The 10,512-nt window shown below is 49.5% G+C and overlaps 2 protein-coding genes across 2 annotated transcripts in view; one reads left to right on the forward strand and one right to left on the reverse strand.

Annotated features, from left to right (window-relative positions):
- Positions 1-3,175, forward strand: part of Fkbp10 (FK506 binding protein 10, 65 kDa) — an 11,179-nt gene extending 8,004 nt beyond the window's left edge. The window contains exons 7-9 of the mRNA XM_013037390.1: positions 713-868; positions 1,098-1,261; positions 2,185-3,175. Of these exons, the coding sequence (XP_012892844.1) occupies positions 713-868; positions 1,098-1,261; positions 2,185-2,370 (506 nt within the window). The 3' untranslated portion in view covers positions 2,371-3,175. The remainder of the gene's footprint in view (positions 1-712; positions 869-1,097; positions 1,262-2,184) is intronic.
- Positions 3,176-6,187: 3,012 nt separating this feature from the next.
- The window catches only part of Nt5c3b (5'-nucleotidase, cytosolic IIIB), a 10,791-nt gene continuing 6,466 nt past the window's right edge, over positions 6,188-10,512 (reverse strand). The window contains exons 7-9 of the mRNA XM_013037401.1: positions 9,229-9,391; positions 8,387-8,587; positions 6,188-6,590 (exon numbers count right to left, since the gene is read on the reverse strand). Of these exons, the coding sequence (XP_012892855.1) occupies positions 6,456-6,590; positions 8,387-8,587; positions 9,229-9,391 (499 nt within the window). The 3' untranslated portion in view covers positions 6,188-6,455. The remainder of the gene's footprint in view (positions 6,591-8,386; positions 8,588-9,228; positions 9,392-10,512) is intronic.

A 10,512-nucleotide genomic window follows, 5' to 3' on the forward strand; every position in this document is an offset into this window, starting at 1 on the left:
GTAGAGTGCTTGCCTTGCATGCATGAGGCCCTGGGTTCGATTCCTCAGCACCACATAAGCAAAAAGAAAAAAGCCGGAAGTGGCGCTGTGGCTCAAGCGGTAGAGCGCTAGCCTTGAGCTGAAGAGCTGAGGGACAGCGCCCAGGCCCAGAGTTCAGGCCCCACAACCGGACCCAAAAAAAAAAGAATGTGCTATGTGACTCAGAAGGCAGCACTGGAGGAAGACAGCATTACTGTTTGCTTTTGTTGTTTTGTGCCATTACTGGGGCTTGGACTCAGGGCCTGGGTGCTGCCCCTTGGCTTTTTTGCTCAAGGCTGGTACTCAACCACTTGAATGACATCTCCACTTCCGGCTTTTGGCTGGTTAAGTGAAGAGTCTCACAGAATTTCCTGCCCCGGGTAGCTTCGAATCTTGATCCTCAGATCTCAGCCTGCTGAGTAGCTAGTATTATAGGCATGAGCTACTGATACCCTACCTGCTGATTGCTTATTACGTAGGGCAACTGGAGAGATGAGCCCTCAGGGCCATGGAGGGAAGGGGGCATTGGCAAGATCAGAAGTGACCCCCATGCCTGTATTCTTGGGCCCCCACACTGCTGGTGGGTGGGCTGTAGGAGGGGGTGTCTCTGGAATTGAGCGTTTGTCTTAAGTCCACCTGGGGGAGAATTCAGCTGTGAACTGGCAGGGAACAAGAACAGATGCTGAACTGTGAATCTTCTCCTACAGCCATGACTATGGGGCTCCCCAGGAGGCCACCCTGGGGGCCAACAAAGTGATTGAAGGCCTGGACAGGGGCCTGCAGGGCATGTGTGTGGGAGAGAGGCGACAGCTGGTGGTGCCGCCGCACCTGGCCCATGGGGAAAGTGGAGGTGAGAGACTGAGTCCTGGGTCCGACTGGTGTTCCTTCATCCCTGTGGCTGCTTCAGGCTTCAGTGGCTGGTGAGAGGGGCCAGGGATGATTCTGTAAACATCCCATACTTCATTCCATAACCTCCAGAGTGAGAAACTGAGGGCCCGTGGATTGGGAAGGCTTTGAAAGCCAGGCCCACCCTGGCTTTTCTAGGCCCTTTCTCTATTTCGTTTCTTTCCTCCTGCCAGCCCGAGGTGTGCCAGGCAGTGCTGTGCTGCTCTTTGAGGTGGAACTGGTGTCCCGGGAAGACGGGCTGCCCACAGGCTACCTGTTCGTGTGGCACCAGGACCCTCCAGCCAACCTGTTTGAATACATGGACCTCAACAAGGATGGAGAAGTCCCCTCCGAGGAGGTGGGTTAGGAGCTCAGTCACAAGCACCCCAATAAGGATGTGGGTGTCCATGCATGTACATCTCGCCAACACGGGCCACACTCACCCTCCCTTGCCCGCCCTCTGCCCTAGTGCTGAGCCACTGCCTTCCCTTTTCTTGCATTGCCTTGTAGCCTTTCCTCCCCGCACTTGTGTAGCTGGTTCTTCCTCCCACCCAGCTAGACTGGACAAAATTTAAGCCACACCCTCACACATCCACGCCCTCACAGGCTGTGTTAAACAACGGCCACACCCTCACCAGTGCTCTTTTCTCCCCGACCTGAATTGAGGAGGGCACTGGGAATAAAAACACTGGTAGAGCCAGGCACTAGTAGCTCACACCTGTAAATCCTAGCTACAGGAGGCTGAGATCTGAGGATCCAAGTTCGAGTACAGCCCAGACAGGAAAGTCAGTAAGATTTTTTGTTGTTGTTGTTGGACAGTCCTGAGGCTCAAACTCTGGGTCTGGGAGCTGTCCCTCAGCTCTTCAGCTCAAGGCTAGCACTCTATCATTTGAGCCACAACACCACTTCAGGTTTTCTGGTGGTTTATTGGCGATAAGAGTCTCACAGACTTTCCTGCTGAGGCTGGCTTTGAACTGGGATCCTCAGATCTCAGCCTCCAGAGTAGCTAGGATTACAGGCGTGAGCCACAGGCGCCGGGCTCATGAGACTCTTATCTCCACTAAACTACTCAGAAAAAATAGAAATGGTGCTGTAGCTTAAGTGGTAGAGTACTAGCCTTGAGCAAAAGCAATCAGGGACAGCATCCAGGCCCTGAGTTCAAGTCCCACAACTGACAACAACAAAAAAAGCCACTGGCAGGTTTCCACTAGGTTTCCTTTTAGGTCCATCCACATGGCTACTCCATCACGATCCTCACTTCCTGCCCTCCTCTCCCCACAGTTCTCCTCCTTCATCAAGGCTCAAGTGAATGAGGGTAAGGGACGGCTCTTACCTGGGCAAGACCCTGAGAAAACCATAGGGGACATGTTCCAGAACCAGGACCGCAACCATGACGGCAAGATCATAGCCGAGGAGCTCAAGCTTAAATCAGATGAAGACCAGGAACGGGTCCATGAGGAACTCTGAGGGCCTGGCCTCAGACACAGAAGCCCTCTGTTAGGGGGACAGTGGCAGGAGACTGGCCTTGCCAACAGTCCCCCCCCCACCTCTCTGTTAACTCTGGGAGCCCCGGGACAAGTGCTAGGGGAGACGTCCCTGGGCTTCCCACCAGCCCTGGGTTTCAATGCACAGCACAGACCTCGAAGCCATTTGCTCTTCCAAACCCAAACCCCTCCCTGAGATGCTCGGAGCTGCTGAGTCAATTTGGGACTGCAGTGTCCAGGGTTGCCTAGCGTTATTGCTGGCCCCACACCCACATCTCCTATCCTCATCACTTGACTCTTAGCCAGGCTGAGGGCCTCAAACTTGCTCTTAGTATGTCCTTCAAACCCCCCTGCTCCCCCCATCCCTGCCACCTCCCATCCCATTCCCGTCATGGCAGCTCTCCTGGGACATGAAATCAGAGCTGAGTGACCCTATAGCTCTTCCTGGATCCTCAGGCAGAGGCAGCCCCAGGAGGGCAGCGGGGTCATACTGTCAGCTGGCCCTGTCACTCACCTGCCTCCTCCCAGGCACTGGACGTCAGGGTTGGGCTTTGGGGTAGCTTCTCATCCCTAAAAATGGCTCCTTCCTTGAAGGAACCACAGAACGAGAAGGAAAGGAAGGCTGTGTGTGAGGAAACCTCAGATGGGCTTTAGGGGTATGGAAATCTTTGCATTTGGTGCTAATTTGGGGCTGAGGTATGAGGGAGGTAACAGAGCTGTGGACTTTCACAAGGCTGGACTGGTGTCCAATCCCTTTCTCCTGTGTGTCAATAAAAGGTAGAACCTAAGATCTCTGAAGGTGGTCTTTTCAGGGCCAGTGGGGCTTGTGGGGAGTTTTGTTTTGTTTTCCTGTAGTACCGGGTTTGAATTTGGGGCCTTGTACTTACTAGGCAGATGCTGTACCCCGCCCAGCCTTGTTTTGCAGTTATTTTTCCAACAGCATCTCATGTTTCTGCTCCAAGCAGCCATCAGTCATGATCTTCCTGTCTATGCCTCTCCGCAGCACGGATAAAGGTACATGCCACCACACCCAGCTGGTTGGTTAACATGAGGTCTTGTTAACTTTCTGCCTGATCCGGCCCCATTTCCAACTTCCCAGTTGGATTACAGGATAAACCAGAGAGAGAAATTACTTACTGTGCTAATACTGGGCCTTGAACTCAGGGCCTCAGTGCATATCCCTTACCTTTTTCACTCAAGGCTGGTGCTCTACCACTTGAGCCACACCTCTACTTCCAGCTTTTTGCTGGTTAACTGGACATAAGAGTTTCACAGAGCCAGGCACTAGTGGTTCATGCTTGTAATCCTAGCTACTCAGGAGGCTGAGATCTGAGGATTGTGGTTCAAAGCCAACCTGGGCAGAAAAGTCCCTGGAAGAGACTTATCTCCAATTAACTACTCAAAAAAGCTAGAAGTGGCTCCGTGGCAAGTGGTAGAGTGCTAGCCTTGAACACAAAGAGGCTCAGGGACAGTGCCCAGGCCCTGAGTTCAGGCCCCAGGATCAGAAAAAAAAAAAAAGTTTCAGACTTTCCAGCCCAGGTTTCCTTTAAGCCACAACAATCAGATCTCAGCCTTCTGAATAGTTGGGATTACAAGCATGAGCCACCCAATGCCAGCAAGTCTGTCTTTTTTTTTTTTTTTTTTTTGTCGGTTGTAGGGCTTGAACTCTGGGTTTGGGCCCTGTCACTGAACCCTTTAGCTCAAGGTGAGCACTCTACCGCTTGAGCCACAGTGCCACTTCCGGTTTTCTAGTGGTTTATTGGAGATAAGAGTCTCATGGACTGTCCTGCTCAGGCTGGCTTTGAATCTCGATCCTCAGATCTCAGCCTCCTGAGTAGTTAGGATTACAGGCATGAGCCACCGGCACCCAGCTAAGACAGTCACTCTTAACCACCAGCAAATGCTAGCAACCAGCTATGAGTAAAAAAGCCAAGCAGAGTGCAAGGTACACACGTACACACACACACACACACACACACACACACACACAAAGCCACTTGAACTGGTTCTATGGATTGTTTTTTTGCCAGTCCTGGGACTTGAACTCAGGGCCTAGGTGCTGTCCCTGAACCTCCTTGTGCTCAAGGATAGTACTCTACCACTTGAGCCACAGCTCCACTTCTGGCTTTTACTGAGTAGTTTAAGAGTCTCATGGACTTTCTTGCCTAGGCTGGCTTCACACCACAATCCTCAGAACTGTCTCCTGAGTAGCTAGGATTGCAGGTGTAAGCCACCAGCGCTCAGCCTACATTTTTCTTTAAAAGGTTCTCTGGGGGAGAATTCAAAATGTTTGGTTGAGACAAAATGTTTGGTTGAGACAGGGTATCCTTACATGAGCCAGGCTGGCCTCAACACTCAATCCTGTTGCCAACCAAGTGCTAGGATTATAAATATGTATTACTACACTACCATACCCCAACTGGGTAAGTTTTTTTGTTTTTTGTCGGTTGTAGGGCTTGCACTCTGAGCCCGGGTGCTGTCCCTCAGCTCTTCAGCTCAAGGCAAGCCCTCTACCACTTGAGACACAGCACCACTTCCGGTTTTCTGAGTGGTTTATTGGAGATAAGAGTCTCACAGACTTTTCTATCTGGGCTGGCTTTGAACCGTGATCCTTAGCTCTCAGCCTCCTAAGTAGCTAGGATTACAGGTGTGAGCTACCAGAGCCTGGCTACTTCCAATATTTTTTAAAGTAGACTCTTGCATTTATGCCCTGGCTAGCCTTGACCATGATCTTATTTATACTTTCTGCACAGCTAGGATGACAGGCTACCACCCCAACTTTTCATTGGTTAAGATGGGGTTTGTTGAACTTTTAGCCCAGACTACCCTTGAACCACAATCCTCCTGATCTGTCTTCTTAGTAGTCAGGATTATAAACATGAACCACTATGACTTGTGCTAGCCTAGTCTTTGATGATCGTAGTTCTTGATCATCCAAGTGAAGAGAGAGGAATTGTTTCTGCTTCGCCCTGTACAGCCTCAAGATGTTCATCTCAAGCCTTTGGGATCAGTTTTTTTGGTGACCCTGGGGGACAGAAAAAAAAATAAAAAGCTACCAAGTACACCAGGAAAAAGCCACACTCAAGTGAGTCCCTTAATGAGGGGGCTCTCAGACATCACCTCAACTTATCCCAAGTTAAGACTTTCAAGTCTGATGACCATCAGAATTTTGTCACTTCATTCCAGGTCCACACCCCCTACTTACATCCATACAGACACCTGTGCAGGGATCTGGTAGCTCAAGTACTCCCTCATCAGGGTCCTCCAAGATTGTTCTTTTTTTTTTTTGGTCGGTTGTGGGGCTTGAACTCTGGGCCTGGGTGCTGTCCCTGAGCTCTTCAGCTCAAGGTGAGTGCTCTACCGCTTGAGCCACAGCGCCACTTCTAGTTTTTCTAGTGGTTTAATGGAGATACGTGTCTCACAGACTTTCCTGCCCTGGCTGCTTTGAACTGAGATCCTCAGATCTCAGCCCTCTAGAATAGCTAGGATTACAGGCGTGAGCCACCAGCGCCCAGCCCCAGATTGTTCTATGGAGAGCCAGAGGCACCTCTGAGGTTCCTGGGCCTCTGGGGACCTAGACGTTCAGCTTCTGATTCTGTGGACCTCCAGCCAGCTTTGCCTTTCAGTTTTTGACTTTTTCACCTTGCTTAACACATACACTTCCCACGTTTAAAAAACAAATTATTTATTTTTCTTTTTCAGTGCCGAGGATGGAACCCAGGCCCTTACACACACTAAGGTACAAGAAGAACACCTGGCAAGGCGCTCCATCAAGAGCCACATTCCTAGCTCTCAGTTTCTTTTCTTTTCCAAAGAATCTCTAGACTAGAGGATACATAAAACAGTCACATGCGGTGGTTGCTGGTTATCAAGAACAGTATGTGGTGCCCTCCCACCCAGCAGGGCCTCCCTTAAAGCCCCCTGTGACCAGGAGGAAAGCAAAGTCAGGGGGGAGCGGGCAGGGATGAACAAGAGCTCAGTAACTCTGGGCTGCCCTGAACTTTCCTTTGGAATCATGATGAAGTGGCCTCGTGGGGAAGCTTCCCTTGTTTGTCACGGCCTGCCCCCTCAGGAGCCCTGCATCTCCATGTGGTCCCCTGGGCTCAGGATGTGCTGTAGCAGCCCGTTGACCACGTCCAGGGTCTCATCCTTCTCCAGCACGATGTCATAGGCGTCCATGTAGCGCTCCCGCCGTTCTTCCACCTGCAGCAGGAGGGGGAAGGAGACCAAGAAGGCCCAAAATGCTCCACCCTGGGCCTTTTATTTTCATAAGGCCCAGCAGAGGGTGCAAGCATGAGTTCGAGGTTACAAAGACCTGCTGCAAGCCAAGGACTCATGCCCATAATCCTAGCTACTCAGGAGGCTGAGATCTGAGGATCACAGTTCAAAGCCAGCCTGGGCAAAAAAGTCCCCCTAACACTCTTATCTCTAACTAACCACTCAAAAACCAGAAGTGGAGTTGTAACTCAAAGCGGTAGAGTGCTCAGGAACAGCATCCAGGCCGAGTTCAAGCTCCAGGACCAACAAAAAAAAAAAAAAAAAAAAAGGAAAAAAGGTTACAAAGACTTGTATTCTGTTAAGAGATACAGAGGGGTGGGTGTGTGAGGGGCAAGGGCTGCCACAACCTGGATCCGTGTAAAAAAGACAGTAATGAATTTAAGAAGACTGAGGTACAACTTCTGACTTACTCAGGCTACATTTTCTTTCTTTTTTTGGGGGGGGGGTTGGAGGGGGAGAGGGGCTTGAACTCAGAGCCTCTTTCGTTCAAAACTAGTGCTCTACCACTTTGAGCCAAAGCATCACTTCTGGTTTTCTGGTTTCTGCCCAGGCTGGCTTTGAATCTCGACCCTCAGATCTCAGCCTCTTGAGTAGCTAGGATTACAGGTGTGCGCTACTGGCACCTGGCTTCAGGCCATATGGGTCAAACATCAGGCAAGCTCCAGCCCCTGCTTTGTGGAAATCAAACACTCTCATGGATGGACCACCTGGATGCTCTGTACTTTGTACCTTTAGGACCATCCTGTTCCCATCCCTGCCAGTTTCTGGTCTACTCATGCTATTTAGTTCTCTACATTCTGAACATGTGCTGACTGGGGGTAGGGGGAGGAGGAGTCAAGGGGAGGGGGAAATAGAGGAGGATGGGCAAATGTAGTTATAATATTCAATGTGCATATGGAACTAGGTAACTTGAGATGGGCAGGGTTGGGAGAGATGGAGGAGAATGATGAAAAGGGTGACATTGATCAAGATTGCACTACACTTGGAAACTGAGTTGGTCAGATAGTGATGGCTCACGCCTATAATCCTAGCTACTGAGGAGGCTGAGATCTGATGATTGTGGTTCAAAGCCAACCCAGGCAGATAAGTCTGCCATCTCCAATTAACGACCAAAAAAACACAAAAATGGAGTTGTAGCTCAAGTGGTAGAACACTAGCAGTGAACATAAAAGCTCAGGACAGCTTCCTGAGTTTTAAGCCCAGGTCTGGCAAACACACTAAAAAAGGATTACATGAGTGTTTGGCTGTAACACATTTAGAGTAAGCTTTCCATGCAATGAGCACACAGGTATGTAGACTGCCATGACGGGCCAACATGACCCTCTCCCCGAGCTAGAAGCTTAGTCTGCGCGGTTGAAGCATATAGTAGTAATCACTGGCTATCTCCATGCTACACACTCTGAGAGAATGGCTTGCAATGGGCTGGGAATGTGGCTTAGTGGTAGAGTGCTTGCCTAGCATGCATGAAGCCCTGGGTTTGATTCCTTAGTACCACATAAGCAGAAAAGGCCAGAAGTAGTGCTGTGGCTCAAATGGTAGAATGCTAACCTTGAACAAAAGCAGCTCAGGGACAGTGCCCAGGCCCCGAGTTCAAGCCCTAGGACTGGCAAAAAAAAAAGAAAAAGACTGGCTTGCATGTAGTATCTGGACATAGTGGGTACTGAAGAGCATTTGATAGTAGCAATTCCTAGGGAAGAAAGGAACCAGTGGCTCCGAACTACCTTGTCATTCAAGAAGCCAATCTTGAGGATGTTCTGTACACCAGGAACCCCGTCCGCCATAGTGAGGTCCCCCATAGAGTCTCCAAGCAGGAGGATGTTGGTTTTGCCCTGCAGTTGCTGGAAGTAATTGGAGTTCTCACACACAGAGCTGTTCTTGTTGTAGGTGTGGATGAGCTGGCCCTTGAATCCTTGTAGAAAACCCTAAACCATCAAGATGAGTTAGACAGTGGAGCCACAGGGTACCCATACAGCACCAGTTTTCCACTCTCTGTCAGAGGAGTCCTGCATGAGGCCCTGGGTTCAATCCCTCAGCACCACATAAATAGAAAAAAGCCGGACGTGGCGCTGTAGCTCAAGTGGTAGAGTGCTAGCCTTGAGCTGAAGAGCTGAAGGAGAGCACCCAGGCCCAGAGTTCAGGCCCCATGACCGACCAAAAAAAAAAAAAAAAAAAAGTAAAGAAAAAGAAGAAAGAGCAAATTCGGCCGTAAGTGTAACAGAGATGGCAGGACACAGAGCCTAATTACTCTCTGGCCTTTTATAGGCAAGGTTTGTCACTCCTGCTTTAGTCTAACAGAGGCCATGAAAGAGTTGATAATCTCTTCTGGAACAAACACAGAACCTGTGATATAAACAATACTGTTCACCTGGCCTGGAGGTGTAGTTCAGTGGTTATTTGTTGAGCATGCATAAGGCTGTAGGTGCCATCTGGGGTTCCTCCCACACACACCTACACTCAAATGTAAGGAAGTCTCCCCTCCTTTTTTTCCCTTGGTAAAGCGTAAAGCAACAGTCTGTTTGCCCCACCCCTCTTCCCTCTCGTGCCCTGAGGAGACATGGCTCACCTCTTCATTAAAGTCCATGTAGTTAGACACAATGTGAATGTTGGAGTGGAGCATGCCCATTTGCCGAATGATTTCTTCCAGGATATCACCAATGCCCGCCGAAAAGATGAAAAGGGGAATGTTGTTTTGATGTAGTGTGTTGAAGAATGTCTTATATCCCTCCCTGCAGAGGTAAGAGAATGAAGAAATGGCATTGCCTTTGCTACTGCTTTTTTTTTTGGGTCACTCATGGGGCTTTAATGAGAGCTTTGGTGCTCAAGGCTAGAGTTCTATCACTTTGAGCGACAGTGTCACTTCCAGTTTTCTGGTGATTCATTGAAGAGTCTCACAGACTTTCCTACCTAGGCTGGCTCTGAACTATGATCCTCAGATCTTAGCTTTCTGAGTAGCTGGGATTACAGGTGATCTACCAGTGCCCAGCTTGAGCTGGTCTTAAACTCAACAATCTTCCTGCTTCTGCCTCCCCCTCATGCTTTGTGTGTGATGAGTAGTTTGTTCTTGTCACTGCTATATAGTATATATTACTCCATCATATTAATATGCTATAATCGCTGGGCACTGGTGGTAGTTGATGCCTATAATCCTAGCTACTCAGGAGGCTGAGATCTGAGGATTGCAGTTCAAAGCCAGCCCTAGTCAGCAAAGTCCATGAAACTCTTATCTCCAACTAACTACCAGAAAATGTGAAGTGGAGGTGTGACTCAAAGCGGTAGAGCATTAGTTTTAAGGGAATGAGCTCAGGGAAAGCACCCAGGCTGTGAGTTCAAGACTGACAAAAAAAATTTTTAAAAATAAAAAATGCTGTAGTTGACAATGTTTCTCATTGGTAAGACACCTGAGATGTCTCCAGATTTCGGCTACACTGACTAAACCCTGTACTCATTGTCATTTGCATCCACTGCTTTTGGACATCTACCTTGGACAGGAAAATGTGCCTCTGTGGGACATTAACCTTCTTCCACCATTTATGCTGTGGAGGCAGAAGACGGGCAGTTCATGCCTGTTCAGAGTTCAGGTAGCTTTTCTGGACACCTTCACTAGGGTTCCCCACACCCACCCTGGGATTCCTGGGTCTGTACACATCTCTATTCTCCTGGATTTCCAGAGGCTAGCCTTTCTTTTTCTGTTTTTCTTTGTTGGTTGTGGGGCCTGAACTCTGGGCCTGGGCGCTGTCCCTCAGCTCTTCGGCTCAAGGCTAGCGCTCTACCACTTGAGCCACAGCGCCACTTCCGGCTTTTTTTCTTTTTGCTTATGTGGTGCTGAGGAATCAAACCCAGAGCCTCA

The sequence above is a fragment of the Dipodomys ordii genome, unplaced genomic scaffold (assembly GCF_000151885.1).
Source record: "Dipodomys ordii isolate 6190 unplaced genomic scaffold, Dord_2.0 Scaffold7, whole genome shotgun sequence".
NCBI lineage: Eukaryota > Metazoa > Chordata > Mammalia > Rodentia > Heteromyidae > Dipodomys > Dipodomys ordii.